At 37.3% G+C, this 24,656-nt stretch overlaps 2 protein-coding genes across 2 annotated transcripts; both read left to right on the top strand.

The window, feature by feature from the left end:
* The first annotated feature begins 594 nt into the window (after window positions 1-594).
* Window positions 595-15,400, top strand: SLU7 (SLU7 homolog, splicing factor). Its single transcript, XM_026007678.2, has 16 exons — window positions 595-726; window positions 2,706-2,891; window positions 3,557-3,710; window positions 4,043-4,123; window positions 4,427-4,591; window positions 5,456-5,524; window positions 8,594-8,641; window positions 9,101-9,232; window positions 9,494-9,591; window positions 9,762-9,829; window positions 9,960-10,099; window positions 11,168-11,329; window positions 12,626-12,730; window positions 12,881-12,952; window positions 13,067-13,183; window positions 13,830-15,400. The coding sequence occupies exons 1-16, from the start codon at window positions 602-604 to the stop codon at window positions 14,007-14,009; spliced, it is 1,902 nt and encodes a 633-aa protein (XP_025863463.2). The 5' UTR covers window positions 595-601; the 3' UTR covers window positions 14,010-15,400.
* A 1,827-nt stretch (window positions 15,401-17,227) lies between these two features.
* FAM200C (family with sequence similarity 200 member C) lies at window positions 17,228-23,109 on the top strand. Its single transcript, XM_026007687.2, has 2 exons — window positions 17,228-17,672; window positions 21,022-23,109. The coding sequence occupies exon 2, from the start codon at window positions 21,071-21,073 to the stop codon at window positions 22,853-22,855; it is 1,785 nt and encodes a 594-aa protein (XP_025863472.1). The 5' UTR covers window positions 17,228-17,672; window positions 21,022-21,070; the 3' UTR covers window positions 22,856-23,109.
* Window positions 23,110-24,656: the final 1,547 nt, after the last annotated feature.

Below are 24,656 nucleotides of genomic sequence, written 5' to 3' on the forward strand. Positions count from 1 at the left end.
TACTTGAAAAGGAGGGTTGGGATGTCATAGATACCAGTTTTCCCAAAATAGAAATTGTTTCATTGTATTTTTTTTTTTTTCTAATGACAAAACACAAGATCACTTCGGTACAGAATGTCGCAACCACCAAATGGTGCCTTAGGTTTTCAGAGCATCTGGTATTCCTTTCACAGAGGCTTTTTACAACTGTACATTATTTGAAAATCATTTTAGTGCCTTTTTCACTTTGTATGTTGTGAACGCAAGGAAATACTCTTTTTGCTCACCACGTCCCTCAAAGTGTCACACACTGACTACTAATTAATACTAATTTTAACTGCCTTTCTTTTTTAAAATGTCACGAACTTCCCCATTCATTTCTTGGTTCTGCAGAGAGGCGTAAGCTGTTGTCTATTCTCCGTACTTTTTTTTTTTTTTTTAAACCTCCTAAGATTCTGCGATTCTAAAAGAATCAACAACACAAACTCCGGGAGCAGGAAAGCACCTGCTCAAACTAACCCCTTCCTCCAGCCCGAGGTAAATAAAGAAGCGCGCGAGATCTCGCGATAATAACATCGCGTGAGAGCCTGACCTGGTCCCCTACCGAAAGACGTTAGTGCGCATGTGTCGCTCGTCCGGAAACTACCGCAGTGGCTGCCGGGAGAGGGCGGAAAGCCAGGAAGTAAACATTGGCGGACTGAGTTTGTTTCTGTCGGGTGGTTTTGGGTTCTGCTGTGACCGGATTGGGTAAGGAAATGTGGGAACTTGGGGATGGGGAGAAGGTGAAGCTGAAAAACTCTGGAAAATAGGCCGAAGGCTCCTACTTCTTAGGTACATTCCTACGAAAGTGATGAATTCCAGGTCGAGGGGGGGATGGGGATCCGGGACCGAGAAGAAAGCCGCGGTCCTAGGCCTCAGTGTGCTTGTGCCGAGCCAGACCAGGAACGTCTTAATGATTGTTAGAGTAAGAATTTTCAGATATCATCGGAGTTTCATTTCCCAGCTGTTAGCTACTTGTGGCTCTTGAGCACTTGAAATATGGCTGGTCTGAATACGTGTAAAATCTGATCGGATTTTAAAGACATTATTTTCTCTTATGTTGATTAAGTGTTAAAATAGTATGTTGGATATGTTGGATTAAATTAAAATATTTTTAAAAGTTATTTTACGTGCTTATTTTTACTATCTTAGTATGACTACTGGAACACTTAAAGTGATGTATGAGAATGGCATTATATTTATCTTGGACAGAGCCACATTGTAGGATTTTAAGCTTGTGTGAGTAGGTTATGATATGATTAAATTTGTGTTCTGAAAAAATAACACTGCGGTGTGGAGAACTGATTGGAGAGAATGGCAGGAGACCAATAAGAAAGGGAAAGTAATACCTTCCATTAAAGTGGTAGCATTGAGAATAGAGAGAAGTAGGTAAATATGAATGCTATTCAGAAGGTAAAAAAAAAATACTTAATGATGAAATAGTTATTGAGATTAGCTGGAACATATATGTAAAGGTATGAATAGTATTTTTCATTAAGAGAGGAAACAGTAATCAAGATGACATTCCATGGAGAAGATCATGAGTTTAAATTAAGATTTGATGAGTTTACGTGTTTCTAAGACCCTCTAAAAGGAGATGCTATGAAGTGAGCTATTGGAATATATGTATGTGAAGCTCAGATAAAAGGTCTGGAAAGGAGAAAATAAGCTGGAGAGCCAACAGTGGTATATTAAAGCCTTAGAAATAGATGAGCTGACTACTGATGAAGTCCAGAGTGATGAAAGAGACTCCAAGACTGAACCTTGTGGGATCCAAAATTAACTAACTGGGCAGAAATAGATGAACTTGCAAAGAAGACAAGAGCAGCAGGAGAGATTCAAGAAAAAACAGATTATAGTGTCACTTAAGCCAAGAGATAAGAATGTTTCAAGAAGGGAAGGAACGGGCGCCTGGGCGGCCCAGTCATTTGAGCTTCTGACTCTTGATTTCAGCTTATGTTAGGATCTAGGGTCCTGGGATGGAACCCCAATGACTGTCCAGCTTCCAGGTCAGCAAGGAGTCTGCCTGTCTCCCTCCCCCTCTGCCCCTACCCCTGTTCTGTGCCCCCCCACACACACACACGCACTCTCTCACACAAATAAAGAAATACAATAAATTTTAAAGAAATAAATATTTTAAAAAGAGAGAGAAGGAAGAACACTGAAAAGTGTTTAGTGGATTTAGCACGTTGATCATTGATGACTTCGTGGGGCCTCTTCAGAGAGAGAAGGAGTGGAAGCTAAATTGGAGTGACTGAGGAAGGAAGTAGTTGGGAAAATAGAGTCTATGGATATAGATAACTCTTAAGGAATTATGTCTTTGAGGAAAATAGGACATTGTTTACTTATGTAGGGTTAATGTGCTAGAGAAGTTTGAGACATATATAGAGAAATTAAGGAATATTAATGAGATAAAGAGTCTTAGGAAATTTTAAGTACATGTATGTATGTTTCTCTTCATTTGTAAGTTAGATTTGAGGGAGGAACTGCAAATAGTATCTAGAAATTTTTGGGGGAAGAGAAAGAGACCCTTCCCTCACAGATGCTATAAAAGCATATAAAATATTATATATAAATGAGACTGCAGTATGTGTTATGAGGTATGCAATTTGTGTACTTTTGATAGTTTCCCTGATAAACTCATGAAGGCCTACTTTATACTAATATATATTTCTTTCTTCTCATAGAGGTATCCAGATAACCATGTCAGCTGCAGCTGTAGATGCAGTTAATGCAGCCCCCCTGTCGGGGTCCAAAGAAATGAGTCTGGAGGAACCAAAGAAGATGACCAGAGAGGACTGGAGAAAGAAGAAGGAGCTAGAAGAACAGCGAAAACTGGGTAATGCTCCAGCAGAAGTTGATGAAGAAGGAAAGTAAGGACATTCATTTTTTGCATTATCTGTTCAAAATTATCAAAGTTCAAATTTATATCTACTTAGTTTAGCAATTTCTCATTTTTTAGTTTGACAGGAAACTATCCTTGCCATTTACATCCTTTTTGTTTTTATTATTTTATCAAATTCATATATGTAAGGTTTAATAATAAAAAAGTATTGAAGGACTTCTAATGAACAGCAGTCATCTCTTTCAGCTCTTCCCACTCCCTGTTCCACTCTGGAAAATGACTACTTTTAAATCTTCTTATCTTGAGTTTTTCTGGTTGATACCTTTACATCTCTAAATAATGTACCTACATCGTTATTGTAATCAACTCTAGGCATTATTAGCTAGCTTCTTGCTCTTTCATAAGATTTATCTACTCTTCTAACATTCATCTCTATCTTCCTTATATCTCTCCTCACTTCAGTTCTGTCACTATTCTTAGTTGCTATATTGGAAATTTTTTCATTCTAAAATAACTTACTTATTTTTAATTTTGTTGTTTTTACTATATTATATAGAGAGATCAGGCATATTTTCTCTTTCCCCTCCACTGCACTATCTCTGTTCTTAGAGTCTGTATAGGCTACCTTTATAATTGTATTATCAATTATTTTCAAACTTTATTCTTAAAATATATATATTTTTTAAATTACAGAGACATCAACCCTCATATACCTCAGTATATTTCTTCAGTGCCATGGTATATTGATCCATCAAAAAGACCTACTTTAAAGCACCAGAGACCACAACCAGAGAAACAAAAGCAATACAGCTCATCTGGAGAATGGTACAAGAGGGGTGTAAAAGAGGTATTTGGGCAACTTTTATATATATCCTTGTGAAAATGGAGATTTTATTTGAATAACTTAATATAAAAGCCTTTAATAAAGTTATATCAGATTATAAAACATCTTTTACCTGGGATTAAAATTCACAATACATACTACTTTTGTTTCTGTGTTTTCTTTTATAAGTTTTATATTGCTAAAGTACTTAAACTTTCTTATTTATAAAAGTATGGAGACTCTAAGTAGTATTTCTCTTAATGAATAAATCACTTCACTGGACAATATAGTAAGAAGAGCCAAATTTTTTCTAACTTATTCAGAAATAAAACGTTTTTCTTTATGTCCTTTTATAGAATTCCATAACTACTAAGTACCGCAAGGGAGCATGTGAAAATTGTGGGGCCATGACACACAAAAAGAAAGACTGCTTTGAGGTAAGTTCACCTTTGAGAATTTTAGAAACTTGTCAGAGGGTCTCTTTCTTTTTTCCTGTCAAATAGCTTAATTCTGTTTTTCTCAAATTACCTAAATTTCGGTACAAGTTAAATAAAAATTAATTTGACTGAAATTAGTTTAGCACCATCAAAATTTTCTGGAGAGTAGGAGAGTAACTGATATGTGAACAGACCATAAATCCCCATGATATGTTTATGCACACTTTATAAATGTCATCTGAAATTTTCCTCTAGGCTACAGGAACTTAGGAAAAGATTTGATTTTATTATTCTATTTCCCAGAGACCTAGGCGAGTTGGAGCAAAATTTACAGGTACTAATATTGCTCCAGATGAACATGTCCAGCCTCAGCTGATGTTTGACTATGATGGGAAGAGGGATCGGTGGAATGGCTATAATCCAGAGGAACACATGAAAATTGTGGAAGAATATGCCAAAGTTGATCTGGTGAGCAACGTTCTCTGCTTTCTCACACTCCTTAAAGAATGTACATTTTGCTGTATCACTGTTTAAGCAACTCTGTTTTTCGAGTCTTCAGTATAAAAATGGTGGCGTGTTGATTATAGTAGTATAATATCTGATGCAATAGTAAAAATAAGGTGTGCTAACCATATTGGCAGCAGTTTCTTATTTGATTCTTGTATTGTTTCTCATTTCCTGAGAATTCCCTGAGGTTCCAGAAGATACTGGAAGCATGAGAACAGATTAGTATCTAAGGCTTTTGGCTTTTTAAGGTTATAAACTTGCCAAGCCTCACACATTGCATCTTATCTGGGCCTGTATTAAGTTGCCTCACATAGCATTTGAGAGAAGTGAAAAGGGAATAGGATAACTCATTTCAAAAAAGTGAATTTTATTTTAATTCAACTTCACGATTTTACTTACTCCTGTTCCTTAAAATCCATAGTCATGCTGCCTTCTTTTTTTATATAAGAGTTTACATTTAAAAATCACAGTAAAAAATGTCACATAATGTAAATTTCATCTATTCTTGAACAATAAAATATATGGTGATCCTGGGCCCACCTGGCAAGCATAAGTCATCTGGAGTCAAGTGACAGCTGCCCCTTTTGGACAGGATTTATTCTCTGTAGTTTAATCACTGGCACTATTTGGCTCAGTTTACATTAATGTCTGATTCAATAGGAGTTACAAACTCCAGTTATTTAGAAATCATAGATCTAGAGCTACAAGAAATCTCAAAGAGATGACCTTTCTGAAAACAATACATTTATTGGTTTTAAGTGTGTAAAAATTAAATGTTCATTTGAATGTTGTAAAGTAAATTTCAAATGTTTCCTTTTTTGTTAGGCAAAACGAACACTGAAAGCCCAGAAACTCCAAGAAGAATTAGCCTCAGGAAAATTAGTGGAACAGGCTGTAAGTAATAAAAATGATCTATAAAAAAAATTCAGACTCTAAGTAAAAACAAGAGAAAAGAAAGTCAAAAGAGTTCCTTTTATATCTCTTCAGTTAGAAAAGATTTAGGAAGACAGAAGTGCTATTGTGAGGAAAGACTAAAACTGGCACTTTTATACAGTTCACAGGAACATTAGTAGATCCCTCCATCCTAAAGAATTTTCTAGTAGTCAGGAAAGAGGTCACATATGCAAAGATGTAGCACTGTTTAAAATAGCAAGAAGTGGGAGGGTGAGGGGTAACTGGGTGATGGACATTAAGGAGGGCACATGATGGACATTAAGGAGCACTGGGTGTTATATAAGACTGATGAGTCACTTAACCTCTACCTCTGAAACCAGTGATATATGTTAATTGAATTTGAATGAAATTTTTTAAAAATCACAAAATAAAAATCAAATAGCAAGAATTTGAAATAGCTAAAAACAGGACTAGGGAGTGGGTAAAATAAACTGTCCTGCATCTTCATGGTACAATGTTGCATAGCTCTTAAAATGGTTTTTATGGATACTTTGTAATTACAATGGATAACACTTACATTTAAATAACAAATAAAAAATAATATCACAGGAAAAAAATCAGAATATTGATTTTCATTCATTGTAGAATTAGTAAATTTTTCTTTGTATTATACTAGTATTTTCTACGTTTTCCATAATGTAATAATTTTATAGCTGAGTAAAAATAATTTTACAGTAAAAAAGATGTATTGCAGCCATTTATTCATGACAATTTAATAGTTAACGTATGTTGTGCTTATTAAAAGTTTTCTTTTAAACAAATTTATGGCACACATGAGTAATAAGTTAAACATTTGGAGTTTCAATTCCTGAAAGGGACTCAGCAGGTATGAATTACAAACAGACCTAATGACCAAGTGAGCAGTCACTGAGGCTACCTGGCAGGCAGGTTTACATCTCAGGTTAACAGATAGATGTTAAGATACATCTCTGCCCTTGGCCAGATACATGGTCATAGAAAAATTAATTTACTTCTCTGAGCCTGTTTATCATGCCAAGTAGACAACAACACCTACCCCTCAAGAGGCCTAGCATCATATCATATAGTAAGTAAACTTGGTAATTGATAGCTGTTATTACCAACTCTGGAAAAAGGAAAATGGCCTGTTTTTCTTGTTCTGATATATTCTCTGTTGTTTGTTGTAAACACAGTCTTAATTTATTTCCCCAGTAAGTATATTTAAGCGTATCCAGGGGACTGATGATTTTTGCCCACTTTCAGTGCTTGAATATTAATATTAACTATATACAGTAGAAGAATCTACTATAGAGGTTTAACTTTCTGTACGGCAGTATAAGTGTGTTTTTTTGGTTGAACTAGCAAATTGCAGAAACTCCAAAAAATATATTTGTGGGGCACCTGGCTGGCTCAGTCAGTAGAACATGTGACTCTTGATCTCAAGGTTATGAATTCAAGCCCCACATTGGGTGTAGAGATTACTTAAAAAATAAAATCTTAAAAAGAAAAAACATATTTCTGATTCTGAAAGTAATATATAACTCAGTGAAAAAAATAGGACATTATAAAGAAGAAAATAAGTATCTTTTGTTAACAGTTAACCTTTTGAAGTAGGCCTTTCCAAGTCCCATGCCACCTCCCCACATATATCTATATATGTATGCTATTATAGTGCATGTTTTTAATGTGGATTTCACCTTTACATACTCATTTATCACCTCATCTTTCAATTAATATATAGTGCAGTGAGCTCACATTTCTGTCAATGAATGCAGGCCTATTTATTTTTATATAAATTCACATGTTTCAAAACTCAAAGGAATTTAAGAAGATATATGCAGTAAAGTCTCCCGTCCTTGCCTCCAACTACCCTATCTCTAAACCTTACCGCCCCCATAATCTGTTTTATTTTTCTTATGGATCCTTTCAGTTTCACAAGCTAAGACAAATATATAATGTTGCTACCATTCTTACCCCTTTTTAAAATAATAACAGCAAAAAAGGTAGCAAATTTTATGAATTTTTTTCTGCAAATTGGATACACTTTTAATGGATGTTCAGTGGTCATTGAGTACAGTAATTTATATAACCAGTTGTCTAATATTTATTTTATTTTTCCCAAATTTTTGATATTATATACAATACTGTAAATCACATTCTTACAGATCTCTTTATATAATTGCTATATTATTCCATTCGAATAAATTCCTTAATGTTTAATTGTTGATGCAGTGAGTATTTTTATTTATTTAAAATTTGATGTCTTATCACTTAGCTACCATTCAGGAAAGCTATACAAATTTATGCCCCCACCAATATAACATAATGTAATGTAATATATAGCATATGTATGTGTGTATCTATCACTGTGTTTATATAAGTAGAATAGATAGATATATTCGTACACACTCATATTTTCACATTCCCCCACTAATGCTATAAGTTACTCTTTTTAACCGTTGAAGCCTTTTAAAGGGATATGATGAAATACTATTTTGTTATAGGCATTTTATGAAGTTAGAAAAACTCCTGACCAATGGTAATGAAGAAAGAGTGTCTTTGTGACAGGGATCTTAGACTCTCCTTAAATTACAATTACGGTGTCACTTAAGTAGATTCTTTCATTGCCTAAGTTTTACAAAAGTTGTTTTGGCTCTAAAGATACTTATTACGTGATCCTGATAATGTTTTCTTTTTGGATTTGATAGAAAACTAGTGAGGTTTAGCAAAACTGGTATATGCCTAAAGGTTAACATATAAGAAATGAATATATGTTTGGGTACATTGGTCATTTTAATGTTCCTCTTACCTTTGTGTGATTATAATACTATATCATTGAAAATTCTTTAGAAATATTCTGGCTATGTAGACAGTCTGATAAAATTAGTTGCAATGACATACTTGTATTCAGAACTTACATGCTGATTACATTGAGAAATATGAGAATTTGTTCAGTTAGATTTAAATTATATTATTTTACCTAAAGTGTTAAATAATTAGTAGATTCAGTGAAATAAAATTACAAATTCTCTTTCTTCTTGAATGATGCAGAATTCTCCAAAACACCAGTGGGGAGAAGAGGAACCAAATTCTCAGATGGTAATAAATATTTTCCCTTACTAAGTATACATTAAAATTTTCAGTTTCTGGTGGCTAATAACATGAATAATAACTTTAAAGAATATAAGTGATGAATAAGAGTTTGGTTAAAGGGTGCTTCTCCCTCTGCCTGTGTCTCTGCCTCTCATAAATAAATAAATAAAATCTTAAAAAAAAAAAAAAAATGGGGCAGCCCGGGTGGCTCAGCAGTTTAGCGCCACCTTCAGCCCAGGGCGTGATCCCGGAGATCCAGGATCGAGTCCCACATCAGGCACCCTGCATGAAGTCTGCTTCTCTCTCTCTCTCTCTCTCTCTCTCTATGTCTCTCCTGAATAAATAAATAAAATCTTTAAAAATCATAAAATAAAATAGTTTGGTTAAAGGGAATCCAAAGGAAAGCAAGAACTAAATGCTGCTCTTTTCTTATAATTTGTTTTTCCTTCTTTCCCCTTCCTTCAGGAAAAAGATCATAATAGTGAAGATGAGGATGAAGATAAATATGCAGATGATATTGACATGCCTGGACAGAACTTTGACTCTAAGAGACGAATCACTGTCCGAAATCTCAGGATTCGAGAAGATATTGCAAAAGTAAGCCCTGCCAACTTAACACGTATTCAAGAAATATTTGTCTTCTCACCCTACATTTTGTCTACTCATCTGATATCTGGGCAGTATATGGGTAATACAGTCATTCCAAGATTAAGTATCACTCTTTTTTTCCCCTTCATCTGTACCCCAGATATACAGAGATACATGTAATTGATCATGATTAACTCCTCCACCTAGTTTGCTGAAATCTTTTTTGAGAGAAGTAAACATTAATGCAGTTTTAAAACATTTTCCTTCTAGTATTTGCGGAATTTAGATCCAAATTCTGCTTACTATGATCCCAAAACTAGAGCGATGAGAGAGAATCCTTATGCCAACGCAGGAAAAAATCCAGATGAGTAAGTATCAAGCTAAATGTATAGATTTCAAGATGGGGAGGAGAGTTTTTAATCATGAAGGTGAACCTGAGTTGGAATGAACAGCATCTATGGTTGGGTTAGAAAAGAATTCAGTGTCCTTAAAGAATGCAATTTCTGAAACAATTTGTTTTTTAAATATATATTTACAGAGTGAGCTATGCTGGGGATAACTTCGTTAGATACACAGGAGATACCATTTCAATGGCTCAGACACAGTGTAAGTGTTTGCTCTATGTCAAGATATTTTCTGTCAGCTCAAAAGAAATTTGGAGGCATTTTTAAAAGCTGTTTTCAAGCATGCAATAAATGTAGCTGAGAACTCATTAAGATGTTTTTGATTATTGTAGTGTTTGCTTGGGAAGCCTATGACAAGGGTTCTGAAGTACATCTGCAGGCCGATCCTACAAAACTAGAGCTGTTGTACAAGTCCTTCAAAGTCAAAAAAGAAGACTTCAAAGAACAGCAGAAAGAAAGCATCTTGGAAAAGGTAATTTTGACCAAAATGCTATAAAAAGAATGTTCATTAAAGAGAAATGGCCAGTTAATAATCATTTGATTCACATTTGAAATACAACACACAGAGAGACCCTTTTAATTTGTTAGGAATAGTCCTATCATCCCATTGATGTAATCAGTTGTATACATTATCACTATAGCTTTCTCAAGAAATTTTTGTAGCAAAACAGATCATGGAAAAACTTAGTAGTTTAAAATAAACGTTTTGTTATTTCTCACAACTTTGTATGTCAGCTGGGTCTCCTGATCTGGGCCAGCTGAAGCTGGATGATCTAGAATGGCCTCATTCTGGTCTCTAGTATTTAGCAGGTTGATTATCCTAAGAGCCCTCATCTGGAACAGCTCATCCCTGCCTCCTGTGGGCTCTCATCCTGTGGTAGGCTAGTCCAGCTTCATTGAGCATTCTCAGGGTACCAGAAACTAGCAACAAAAAGTATGCTTTTTAGGGCTTTGCTTGCATCACATTTGCCAATTTCCAACAGGCCTGAACAAGTAACCTGGCCAGGTCCAGATTCAAAGGATAGAAAAAATGACTATCTCTTGAGCGGAAGAGTAGCAAAGTCATGTGGCAGATGGGCATGCATACAAGAATAAGAGGAAATGGGGCACCTAGGTGGCTCAGTTGATGAAGTGTCTGCCTTCAGCTCAGGTTATATCCCAGGGTTCTGGTATCGAGCCCTTCATTAGGCTCTCTACTAAGCAAGGAGTCTGCTTCTCACTCTGTCCCTCTCCCTACTCCTGCTTTCTCCCCCTCTCTCTCTCTCTCAAAAGAAAAATAAAATAAAATCTTAAAATCTTAAAATGGCCATTTTGTAATAGATGAATCAACAGATGAATATCAACTGGAGACATCTTATATTTCCCTATAAAATTGTGTGACTGTTTTTTTTGTTTTTTTTTTTTTTTACTGCATTTTGTATGGCAAAGGCCATAAAGAATATTCCTTTAATGTTTCTAATTGGAAATAAACCTATCAATAGAGATCTGAATGCAAATCTTTTCTGTAAAACGTATTTAATAATGTTCAATGTTCTTTTAGTATGGTGGCCAAGAACACTTGGATGCCCCTCCAGCTGAACTGCTTTTAGCTCAGACTGAAGACTATGTGGAGTACTCAAGGCATGGGACAGTCATTAAAGGACAGGAACGAGCTGTTGCTTGCTCTAAGTATGAGGAAGATGTGAAGATCCACAATCACACAGTATGTGTTAAACTAGAACCATTTGGTGTCCATGTTAGCATTTTCTCTGGTTATATTTTCTTATTACAGCTTCATTAGCGAATTGTTGTGCTTAGGTTTTTTTTTTAATTGTTTTATGAAATTTTTCCTAAAATACAAAAAATGTGAAAGAATACTATTAAGTTCACCCACATACCTACTACCTAGGTTCAGAAATTTTTTGCATGTTGCCATATATGCTTTGGGGGAATGTGTGTGTGCGCGTGCATGTAAATAGAGTAATATATATATATATAATCTATATTTGTATTTTTTTAACTAAAACATTTGAAAATAACATATTATGGTATTTTATCCAAGAAACTATATCGTGTATCTCCCAAAATTAAGGACAGCCTCCTACATAACTACATTAACATTATCACACTTTAGAAAATTGATATGACTCCTTCTTATCATCTAATCTCTAGTTCTTAAACACATTACTAAAATATACACAAAAACTTTAAATGGGTGGTTTTTGTTTTTGTTTTGAGTCAGAATCCAATCAAAGTTGAATTTGGTTGCTATGTCTCTTTTTCTCTTCCTGTGTCATATCTCCCTTTTCATGACAGCAATTCTCAGATTGGGCCAGTTATTTTGTAAACTGTCTCATATTTTGTATTTGATTCCTGGTGCTATACAATTTATTCCTGTGGCCTCTGCACTTCCTATAAACAGAAATTCAGAGCTAAAGGCTTGATTAGATATAATATAAGTTAAATATTTTGACAACATATGTGATACAGTATAATTCATAGTGTTTTATGATGAATTATACCACATCACATCATAAAACATATGTTACTTGTTATGCCCTTGAAGTACCCAAACTACAATTTTTTTAAGGTCAAAAACCAAAGTACCTCTGGGAGCCAGGCCACTAATTGTATATGAGTGAAGCAAGCCAGGCACACTGTATAAACTAGAGAGCATAGACCTTGTCTAAAAGGGGCATCCACTGGTCAGCAACAGTCAGTTCTTGCCAAGTGGGAATGTGAGCCCAGAACCTCCCAGTTCTTAATTTTTGAAGAGAAGTCAGATAATCCTAAATTTTTTTTATAGTTTTGGGAATGTGAGATCACTATAACTTAATGGCTACTTCTCACACTTGAGGTCAGGCCACCTTTTTCCTGTCAGCCAGCCCTGGAATCCCCATAATTTTCTTCCCAATTTACTTTTTAAAGGGCTGTATTCTTTTGTATTCATCTCAGCAGTATATGAGAGTCCCTAGTTTCGGGTTCTTTTTTTAAGTAACAACTCTCTCTCTCTCTGCAGCATATCTGGGGATCTTACTGGAAAGAAGGCCGATGGGGATACAAATGCTGTCACTCTTTTTTCAAGTATTCCTACTGCACTGGAGAAGCTGGCAAGGAGATTGCTGTAAGTACCTGTCCTCACAAGTGTAAAACAACCAAAGCTCTTAAGTCAAAATCTATATGAAACATATTTTCTCATGTTTCAAATTTTAACTTTTCCTTCAGTGATTGGTAACTATGATACTCAAGTCAAATTACATGTATTTTCCCACAGAATTCAGAGGAATGTATTATAAATGACATAACTGGAGAAGAATCTGTGAAAAAACCTCAAACCCTCATGGAGGTATGTCTATAATTATTTGTCCTGAATTAAGTCCTTCAAGGATGACTTTAAAATTTGTGCTGGAGCTTTGTTTTTTGCGTTAGTAACACTATATATTTCAATCCTCCCTGTCAGATGCATCAGGAGAAACTAAAAGAAGAGAAAAAGAAGAAAAAGAAGAAGAAAAAGAAGCATCGGAAGAGCAGTTCAGATAGTGATGATGAAGAAAAGAAACATGAGAAATTGAAGAAGGTACTTCGGGAACTCTAAATAGTCCAAGTGATGACAGTATTCTTTATTTGTAGCCACCTTAAGAAATTATCTAGTCCTGTCTCCAAGCTCATTTTAAAAATGAGGAAATGAGTTCCAAGTCTGTGGTTACCTTGAAAGTCTAGAATACAAATGGAGATTTTTGTGTTTTTCAGTATTGCCTGCTCCTTGGAATGTTTGATAAATATCACTAAGGTACAGAAGAAATGTGCTTTGTAAAGCTCTTATTTTAGAGTTATTGACAATGCCCAAAGAGAATTGCCTTCTAGCTCTCTAATTTGTAGTTTTCAGCAAGTACTTGGGAAAATCAGAATTGTAGTTTCCACCAGAAGCATCAATTGTGGACTTCTGTTAGTAAAATGAATCTTGTTGAATCTTTGTTACTAAGTAAATTTTTTTTAACATTGAAAAGGTTGTAGAATGTTTTGTGCTCTATGAAAATACCATATCAGCCAAATAATGATTAGTTGTAGCTTGACAATAGAAGGGCTGACTCTCAAGCTCTTTCAGACAATCCAGGTTTTTGATATAGCAGTTTATATTCAGTGGGATCTTTTGTATTCTGCTACTTTTGAACAGAAGAGATCTGATGTAGAGCTGTGTACTCATGTTTTTCCTCTCACTACAGGCACTGAATGCAGAGGAGGCTCGCCTTCTTCACGTCAAGGAGATCATGCAGATTGATGAGAGGAAGCGGCCTTACAATAGCATATATGAAACTCGGGAACCCACTGAAGAGGAAATGGAGGCCTATAGAATGAAACGTCAGAGGCCAGATGACCCCATGGCTTCCTTCCTTGGGCAGTAACTAGTTATCAACAGTCACCCAGGACAGACACAGCTGATACGTTCTTTTCAGCTTTTTGCTGATGATTATAGGTGGAAAAACCATGACTACTCTTCTTGCTCCCTAACTTTAATAAAGACTTCAGAAGTCTCATAGTAAATTCATTTCTTTACACACTGAAAAAACAAAGAAGAAAAACAAAGAGGAAGTACATTAAGTATATATTAAGATTTTTATTTCCAGTTTTATATTAGGTGATGTGGAAAAAGGCCTTCGCTCTCTACCTAGCAAGAACATTTTCTGCTTAACATTTATTAAGTCTCGAACTTTATTTCCTCAATTTTTATGGCCTTTTATCTACTGTTAACACATATTTCAAAGGCAGATGAATTACTCATTCTTGAAATCACGGTTTCGTTTTTTTCAAATTACTAATAACTATAATTGTAGGTATTTGAGTATCATTTGGTTTTGCCTTCTAAGGTTTCACTGGTCTAAAGCCAAAAAATTATTCTATCTTGGGCTTTGGGTTACTGAAAGGAAATCTGTAGAACATGTGAATAACTTTACCCCCCATGTCAATCTGTATAGTAATAATTCTGTTTTCTACTTGGTTTTAAAATTCTTATTTTTAAAATATTTCCTTGTACCTTACACCTAGAACAAAATGGGTTAGCCTTTGAATGTAAAAATAGTATTTTGTCATCTTGAGTCACTGTTAACTGATCAGTACTAGGTCTTTTACCATTCTGGACATGAGCCTTTGGACACAGAAACTCTTTCCTCTATCATAGAGAATATGATTTGTGGTACTATTTGTTTTGTGATTGCCTTTATGTAATAATCATGAATATTAAATTTTAAAAGATTATAGAATACCCATCGTACCTAATCTCTATGGGAGGAGGTGTCTCTTTGCAAAAATTGCAGAAAGCAAAACCTGAAGTTGAAGGTTTATTTAAAGAATTATAAGGATAGCTCATGGGGTTATTAATAACTGAGACTGCCATGATCCTCAGGCCTCTTCTAAGAACACTGTGAAGATGATACAGTGAGTGGGATCAATGCAAAGAGCCTGTTTCAAACCCCTGACATAACTACATTGGCCTTTAACAGCTCCCTGGTTTCTAAGCTACCAAAACCCACTATAGTACCGCATTAAGTTACCATCTCAGAAATAGTGCTGATGAGAGAGTAACAAATTGTCAAGTACTATGGATATAGATTCAGACTGGTAGGAAATTAAAACAATGCAAACGGAGCTCATTCTTATGTAATTCAAGAAAGTCGATGACTTAGGTTTTCATATTCCTACCTTAACATGGGGTGGTTCAACATAAAGTCTGACATTGATGTCTATTTGTATTTTATTTATCTTTTGTTAATAAAGATATGTAATTGAGAATACTTAACTGAGTGGTTTGTAGCATTATTTCAAATATTTGGCAGAAAAGGAGTTTATGGGACTGGCAGGGGGCTTTGAATTAGAAAATTTCAGGATCTTTTAACTCAAAAAATGTGTCACTTGACATTTCTGTTTCTCTGTTCCCTCTCCTGTGAAGCCTAGTTTACTGATTTTAGGAAGAATATCTGAACTCCTGTCTTATTCTACTTCATTGTGGAAAAAAAAAAAAAGATAACTCCTGGAACATTATTACATGAACTTTGATTTTTTTTTTTTTTTTTTTTTAAGATTTTGTTTATTTGACAGAGCACAAGCAGGGGTAATGGCAGAGGGAGAGGGAGAAGCTGACTCCCTGAGCAGGAAGCCTGACTTGGGGCTGGATTCCCAGGATCCTGAGATCATGACCTGAGCCAAAGACAGACGCTTAATGGACTGAGCCATGCAGGTGCCCCTGAACTTTGATTTTATTATCTCAATAATAGCTGCCTTTTGAGTGCTAAAACCATGTGATTTTTATATGTTACTTCTCCAAAAGAACTTCCTGGAGTAATGGATAGTTCCCCTATTTTACAATAAGCACATGGACTTAAATCCATGTAGCTTGCTCAAGTCCCGACAGTTAAAAGTGTTAGGGGCACCTGGGTGACTCAGGTCATGATTCTGGGATCCTGGAATGGAGTCCCCATCAGGCTCCTGCTAGGAGACTGCTTCTCCCTCTGCATATGTCTCTGTCTCTGTCTCTTATGAATAAATAAAATCTTTAAAAAAAAAAAAGTGCAGGACATAATGCCAAGTATCTTTGACTTGTCAAGTCAAATGTCAAGTAAAGCCTACCCCTTTCTCTAGTATTTTAAGACCCCACTTTCTGGGCCAGGAAGACTGGACTCTTGCAATTTCTTCTGTTGACAGAAACCTTAAGCCTGCCTCAGTCTACAAGGTTCACCCTCAACACCTGAAAATGATGCATCTGTCCCACATTCTTTCATACTACCCCTTTCCCCAACCTTGTGGGATGCTTCTAACAAGACTGACTATACAAAAATGAATAAATTGTTCTTTCATTAAGTTTGTAACAATTCTGAGAGGAAATACCCCCAAATAGGAAGGACGTCTGTTTGAGTTTCTTTTAGCAATGTTATCTAGTTTCTACTTGGGAATTTTTTCCCTCTAAAATCTAATCATGGGTTTATAAGTTTAAGATCAAGTTAAAACGAATTTTATGTTATTTTTAAAGATTTTATTTATTCCTAAGAGACACAGAGACATAGGCAGAGGGAGAAGCAGGCTCCCTGCAGGAGCCTGATGCAGGACTCGATCCCAGGACTCTGGGATCATGACCTGAGCCAATGACAGATGCTCAACCACTGAGCCACCAGGGTGTCCCTGTTAAAATGAATTTTAAATAAAATTGACGGTCTTTTCTCTCGAATTATGGTTCTGAGGAAATTCATCTACATGCTCTAATTTATGGAAAGGGGTGACCTGCATGGACAAGAAGACACAAGCTCTAGAAGTTCATCTCCACTGCGAGTATCTCCGTGGAGCTTACAGCCTGTCCCGTTTGCCGCAATGTTTAATTGGGGAGTACAATGAGCTTCCTAACTCTACTCCTTGATCACACATAGAAAACGCTAATTATTGGGTGTTACAAAACTGATTTCAGTGCTCTGAAGAACGATGTGGACTTTCCATTCCTTAGATTCTACGACTCATCCTTTCTGGCAGACACACAAAAGAATCCCCGCTCCACGTATACAGAAAAAAAAAAAAAAAAAAGGAGCGGACCACCGCGCATGCGCATGCTCCTTACTCCAGCCGGCGGAGCCCTCCACCCGCGGCTAATGCGCCTGCGCGCGGGGAGAGTCCTCGGCCCGGCGGCGGGCGGGAAGCCACGCGGAGGACCCGGATGGAACCCCGGAGCGGCCGGCTGGAGGTCGCTGCGGACTCTTCCGTGTCCCCGCGCCCCGCAGGTTCCTGCTGGGGGGCCGGAGCCGAGCAGCCGGCGCCCAGTGGCTGTACCCCGGCCTGAGCGGAGAGCGACCTGCAGCCGGAGAGCGGCGCCCGAAGGAGGCCTGAGCATCCCTTGGGCCTGCGCCCGGGCCCGGAGACGGGCGGGTGCGGAGCGAGCGGAGTCTTCTTTCCTCGCCGCCGGCGCCCGCAGCCCGCGCCGCTTCCCTAACGCGCCGTCCTTAATAATACACCAACAGTGCCTACCAGTTACGAGCTGCATGGTCTGCACATGCATGCTTAATAATTAAAGCTCCCAACAACCCTGTAAGGTAGGTACTATTGTCATCCCACTCGAGGAATCGAGGCTTGGAAGGGACCAGCCTCCAGGTGACAAAGCCAGGATGCCCGGCGTTTGCTCGGCTGCTGCAGGCTGCTGCATCCCCGGCCCTTTCCTCTGGCTGTCGCCTCTGCCAAGTGTCCTCGCGAATCCCGACCCCGGACACCCGCGCCCCCTCGGACCGGAGGAGGCAGTGCCGAGATAGAAGAGGAATTGTGTTTGGCTCGGAGTTGTAGGTTTACGGCTGCACTGGGCTGTTGCCACTGCAGAAATACAGGTTTTAGCCTTTCCCAGAGGTTTCTGTTCTGTGAATGTTCACTTCTAACGGGTTTCTCTCACAGTCGTGATACTTTCTCATAGCTACCCTTATACCCCATAAACTGGCAAAAAACATTTTACTGGTTTGTATCACATCTTTCACTCTGCATCTTAAGATATCTCAAACTCTCAGAAGAATCCTTCTAAAAACGAATCATGTCTAAAGATAATGCGTTTTGCTGACTACGATAACTTTACTGTTTATTATGGAAAATTCCCCTACATAACATAAAATATAGTGAGAATGATGCAATGTTGTGTGCCCATCATTCAGCTTCAGCAGTTACCAACTCAAGGCCCATCTAAGGCCTTCTGCCTCCACCCCACTCTGTGTGTGTGTGTGTGTGTGTGCGCGCGTGCGCGCGCACGCGCGCTGACGACAGTCTTTCAAAGGAAATCCCAGACGTGTTTGCATTTCACCTTGTAAGCAGCAAAGTCTGTATCTCTAATAAATGAGTTACCTTTTTTCACACAAGCATACCATTAATCACACCTGTTTAAATTAAGTTTTTTCTCTTTTTCCTCCCCATTTTTTTAAGCAGGCTCCACACTGGGTGTAGAGCCCAACGTGGGGCTCGAACTCACGACCCTGAGATCAAGACCTGAGCTGAGATCAAGAGTCGGATGCTTAACCAACTGAACCACCCAGGCGCCCCAGTTAACAATAATATGTTGATGCTTTTTTAGTGTTTCCATATTTTAGGATATTGTGATTACTAAATAACACAGAGGAGCAAATGAAAATTGTAAAGTTCTAAAACACAGTAAATTCCTCTTTGAGAATCTTGAAAATTCTTGCTACCTATTCTCCTTTTTTGAGGAGGATGAGGACTACTACAAATGACTTTTTCTAAAAATCTTTTGTTCAAAACAGGTAAATTTTCAATCAAAACATACCTGAGTGGCATAGTCAGGGTGGATTGGAATGGACCCTTAACTAGTCTATTACTATAATAATTTCTAATGAGACTGAGCAAAGCTTTTTCATTCACTTCTACTCCTCCCCAAAACATACATAGTAAATATACATAAGAGAATATAGAAAAATAAGCATTTTTATGCTGATGTTATAATTTTATTATCAATTAGGAGAGATCCTAAACATAGTTGGCCCTATCATCACCACTTGACAAAAGAAAGCTTAGGATCAACTTTTAAACTTCAAATCATCTTCCAATTTTTAACTGACTCATAACAAGTAGCCATGTGGCTTGCCAACTTATTAGTTTACATAGAAGTTCATTTTATAGCTAGTTAATTGGGCAGAGCTACTAAAAAGTTAGCGTTTTAAGTTAATATTCTTGCCTTACTTATTGTGAGGTATTTTTTTATGGCCAAAGTGGGCATTTGGATTTAAATGTGTCCCTGTTATTTCCACCACATTCTGTAGAATAGAACTTTGGAAACTTAGGGGATCATTTATTTACCTGGGAGATAGAACTATCTTCTAAGGTATATTTGAGCCTACCTGTGGGTTATACCTTTGCTCATTGCTAAGGAGAAAGAAAAAGAAAAAGCATGACTTTCTTCCTTAGGTCCCTGAACTTTCTTAGGAGGTTGTTATCAACTCAGAAACTTAAATGCCTATTAAAGCATTTAGACTATTTACTTAGCAACCTAGCCTATCCATAATCTAGTGGTTGGCCTGAAGAATAGGTTTTCATTTCTCTAAACTAACTACTCACGAGGATATGTATTAGAATCACCTGGACAAGATTTAGAGTCTTTTTTTTTTTTTAAGGTAATCTATGTGCCCAACATAGGGCTTAAACTCATGACCCAAGATCAAGAGTCCCCTGCTGTACTGACTAAGCCGGCCAGGTGCCCCAAGATTTAAGAGTCTTTTGTTCTCCTATGGAGAACATGATTTATTAGTTCTAAGGGAGGGAGATGTATAATTTCAGAGGAGTTCCCAGTGATTGTGATGAGCATCTCTTATTAAAGATTACTATCTTAGTTACTGTGCATAAGAATTATCTAAAATGCTTATGTAGAATACAGATTCTGAGCCCCTACTGTAGAGCTAGGGAATCAGAATCTCTGGAAGTGGCGACCATGAATCTGCATTTTAGCAAAAGATTTCAGTGATTCCTCCATTTGCTAAACCAGGAACCATTACCTTCTAATTCCTGTCCTCAGATTAAAACAAATCTTAATCTTGGGAACATTGCTTATTTTCATTCCATAGTTTCGGCCTTTTTTTTGGACTGCTTTTACTGAGGGGTAGTTATATGAAAAAGCATCCTGAAATTCCTATTGTAACTAAGGGTGTCCTATGAGAGACGTTTTTCTGAAGTTTCAGTGACAAGAATAGTTGTGTTTCTCCTGAGCAATTTGTTTTGCTTTTCTGTATAGACAGTATGACTCAGAGACTGGTAGTGTGTTACACTCTAGCAGCAGGGAAGATCTGAGCCAAATTTGTATCCTACTTCTGTTTCAAAGGTGACTTAATCAGACTCATTCGAAATTCTCTACTTAGGTTGGAGTGAAAGCCACTCAAGGATCACATAGTTTTACAGACCTGCTTAATCCCTAACTATCAAAAAAAACTAGCCACTATGTCAAAATGTGTCCTTCCTTATTTAGTGAATTACTCCGTTCTCTATTCACTTGTTCATAACTGTGTGCGTACATCCCTGGCAGAGAATGATGGAAGGAGGGGGTGGTAGTGAGATACCCTTTTAGGGGATACAAAATGTACCAGATTTGTTTGGAACATACATCACTGAAAGCAAATTAAGCCCTAACTGCAGTTCACCAGTAAAGGATTTACAGCTATTTACAACTTGCATAAGTCCAAATCTCCCATATGTAGCTTACTGGTAAGTCATTTATTCCAGGACATTAGCTGTGAGTTTGATAGCTTTAAGTTGGACTGTCATACTATCATGGTTTACTCTGAACTGACATGTTACAGGATATTTCTTGACATGTACAAATGACAGGATGGCGTGTGATGTGGCTTTGTTTTAATTCGGTTAGCCACTGATTTTTAATGTGTGGGTTATATTTTACTCCCAAAGCAAAATTCTGCAACACCTCTGGAATACTACCTGAGAATTTTGGGGTACCATGTCGAAGAAACGCAAATGGGATGATGACTATGTTCGTTACTGGTTCACCTGTACAACAGAGGTTGATGGAACTCAGCGCCCACAGTGTGTTTTGTGTAACTCAGTATTTTCAAATGCTGACCTCAGACCATCAAAATTGTCTGATCATTTTAACAGACAGCATGGTGGTATAGGTGGGCATGATCTCAATAGCCTGAAGCATATGCCAACACCATCTGATCAGAGTGAAACCTTGAAAGCACTTGGAGTTGCATCTCACGAGGATGCCTTATTACAAGCATCATATCAGTTTGCGTATTTATGTGCCAAGGAGAAGAATCCTCATACAATAGCTGAAAAATTAGTGAAACCTTGTGCATTGGAAATAGCACAGATAGTTTTGGGACCAGATGCACAAAAGAAGCTTCAGCAGGTACCCTTATCAGATGATGTGATCCATTCTAGAATTGATGAGATGAGCCAGGATATCTTACAGCAAGTTCTAGAAGATATCAAAGCCAGTCCTCTTAAAGTGGGTGTTCAACTTGCTGAGACAATGGACATGGGTGACTGCAGTCAGCTAATGGCATTTGTACGATACATAAAAGAAAGAGAGATCGTAGAAGAATTTCTGTTCTGTGAACCATTGCAGTTAACAATGAAAGGAAAAGATGTGTTCAGTCTCTTCAGAGACTTCTTTTTGAAGCATAAGATAGCACTTGATGTATGTGGCTCTGTTTGTACTGACGGTGCTTCTTCTATGCTAGGAGAAAATTCAGAATTTGTTGCCTGTGTCAAAAAAGAGGCACCTCATATCGTGATCACACATTGTTTGTTGAATCCTCATGAACTTGTGACAAAGACTTTGCCTACAAAACTGAGAGATGCTCTGTTTACCGTGGTGAGAGTAATAAATTTTATCAAAGGACGAGCTCCAAATCATCGCCTCTTCCAGGCTTTTTTTGAAGAAATTGGAATCGAGTATAGTGTCCTCCTTTTCCATACTGAAATGAGGTGGCTTTCCCGAGGTCAAATACTTACCCATATTTTTGAAATGTATGAAGAAATAAATCAGTTTCTTCACCACCAAAGCAGTAATTTAGTTGATGGCTTTGAAAATAAAGAGTTTAAAGTTCACTTAGCATACCTTGCAGATTTATTCAAACACCTGAATGAGCTTAGTGCATCAATGCAAAGGACTGGGATGAATACAGTATCAGCTAGAGAAAAGTTATCAGCTTTTGTTAGGAAGTTTCCATTCTGGCTAAAGCGAATTGAGAAAAGAAATTTTACCAACTTTCCTTTTCTTGAAGAAATCATTATTTCAGATAATGAAGCAGCAAGCATTGCAGCTGAAATAACACTGCATCTGCAACAGCTGAGCAACTTCTTTCATGGATATTTTTCTATTGGAGATCTTACTGAGGCAAGTAAATGGATACTGGATCCGTTTCTTTTTAATCTGGACTTTGTTGATGATGGTTATTTGATGAAAAATGATCTGGCTGAATTACGAGCTAGTGGCCAAATCCTAATGGAATTTGAGACAATGAAGCTTGAGGATTTCTGGTGTGCTCAGTTCACAGTGTTCCCAAGCCTGGCAAAGACAGCTCTAGAAATCCTTATACCATTTGCAACTACGTACCTTTGTGAGTTGGGATTTTCATCACTTTTACATTTTAAAACAAAGTCCAGAAGCTGCTTTAATATGAGTGATGACATCCGTGTGGCTATTTCAAAAAAAGTTCCTCGTTTCTCAGACATCATTGAACAGAAGCTACAGCTACAGCAGAAGTCACTGTGAGCTGATACATTTTTAATGTATAATTTTAAATATATTCTTAATTTCATTGTTAAAACTAAGCTATGATTCTGTCTTTTTATATTTATGGTATATCAAATCCCATGAAAAAGTTTAGCATGTTTAATTTTTAATTTTCATCTGAGTCATGTAAGATATACTTTTAAATATATTCTTTGGAGTTAGTCTTCCAATGTCCATTCCTCTAGCTCCCATGCTCTAAATACCATGATATTAATAAATATCCTAATATCCTATTAGTCACTCTTTGTCTTCTTTTAAATTATAGCAGGACTCAAAAGTCATTGAGGCTGCTAAAAAGAGGATCCCAGAGCCTCACCCTAAAGATTCTGAATTAGCAGATCTGGGCTAAGCTCAAGGGCCTTCCTTCTTTTTTTTTTTTTTTTTAATTAATTTTTATTGGTGTTCAATTTACCAACATACAGAGAAACACCCAGTGCTCATCCCGTCAAGTGTCCGCCTCAGTGCCCGTCACCCATTCCCCTCCACCCACCGCCCTCCTTCCCTTCCACCACCCCTAGTTCGTTTCCCAGAGTTAGGAGTCTTTATGTTCTGTCTCCCTTCCTGATATTTCCCAACATTTCTTTTCCCTTCCTTTATATTCCCTTTCACTATTTTTTATATTCCCCAAATGAATGAGAACGTACACTGTCCTTCTCCGATTGACTTATTTCACTCAGCATAATACCCTCCAGTTCCATCCACGTTGAAGCAAATGGTGGGTATTTGTCGTTTCTAATTGCTGAGTAATATTCCATTGTATACATAAACCACATCTTCTTTATCCATTCATCTTTCGATGGACACCGAGGCTCCTTCCACAGTTTGGCTATTGTGGCCATTGCTGCTAGAAACATCGGGGTGCAGGTGTCCCGACGTTTCATTGCATCTGAATCTTTGGGGTAAATCCCCAACAGTGCAATTGCTGGGTCGTAGGGCAGGCCTATTTTTAACTCTTTGAGGAACCTCCACAGTTTTCCAGAGTGGCTGCACCAGTTCACATTCCCACCAACAGTGTAAGAGGGTTCCCTTTTCTCCGCATCCTCTCCAACATTTGTTGTTTCCTGCCTTGTTAATTTTCCCCATTCTCACTGGTGTGAGGTGGTATCTCATTGTGGTTTTGATTTGTATTTCCCTGATGGCAAGTGATGCAGAGCATTTTCTCATGTGCATGTTGGCCATGTCCATGTCTTCCTCTGTGAGATTTCTCTTCATGTCTTTTGCCCATTTCATGATTGGGTTGTTTGTTTCTTTGGTGTTGAGTTTAATAAGTTCTTTATAGATTTTGGAAACTAGCCCTTTATCTGATATGTCATTTGCAAATATCTTCTCCCATTCTGTAGGTTGTCTTTTAGTTTTGTTGACTGTATCCTTTGCTGTGCAAAAGCTTCTTATCTTGATGAAGTCCCAATAGTTCATTTTTGCTTTTGTTTCTTTTGCCTTTGTGGATGTATCTTGCAAGAAGTTACTGTGGCCAAGTTCAAAAAGTGTGTTGCCTGTGTTCTCCTCTAGGATTTTGATGGACTCTTGTCTCACATTTAGATCTCTCATCCATTTTGAGTTTATCTTTGTGTATGGTGAAAGAGAGTGGTCCAGTTTCATTCTTCTGCATGTGGATGTCCAATTTTCCCAACACCATTTATTGAAGAGACTGTCTTTCTTCCAATGGATAGTCTTTCCTCCTTTATCGAATATTAGTTGACCATACATTTCAGGGTCCACTTCTGGGTTCTCTATTCTGTTCCATTGATCTATGTGTCTGTTTTTGTGCCAGTACCACACT

Source organism: Vulpes vulpes, chromosome 4 (assembly GCF_048418805.1).
Source record: "Vulpes vulpes isolate BD-2025 chromosome 4, VulVul3, whole genome shotgun sequence".
NCBI classification, from domain to species: Eukaryota; Metazoa; Chordata; class Mammalia; order Carnivora; family Canidae; genus Vulpes; species Vulpes vulpes.

What these genes read in the sequence shown, in the direction of transcription:
- SLU7 (XM_026007678.2), top strand. Translation starts at nt 602, where the DNA reads ATGTGTCGCTCGTCCGGAAACTACCGCAGTGGCTGCCGGGAGAGGGCG. An exon ending in ACAAGAGGGGTGTAAAAGAG is followed by an intron (nt 3,711 to 4,042) that starts GTATTTGGGCAA and finishes GTCCTTTTATAG; the next exon opens with AATTCCATAACTACTAAGTA. An exon ending in AAAAGAAAGACTGCTTTGAG is followed by an intron (nt 4,124 to 4,426) that starts GTAAGTTCACCT and finishes TCTATTTCCCAG; the next exon opens with AGACCTAGGCGAGTTGGAGC.
- FAM200C (XM_026007687.2), top strand. Translation starts at nt 21,071, where the DNA reads ATGTCGAAGAAACGCAAATGGGATGATGACTATGTTCGTTACTGGTTC.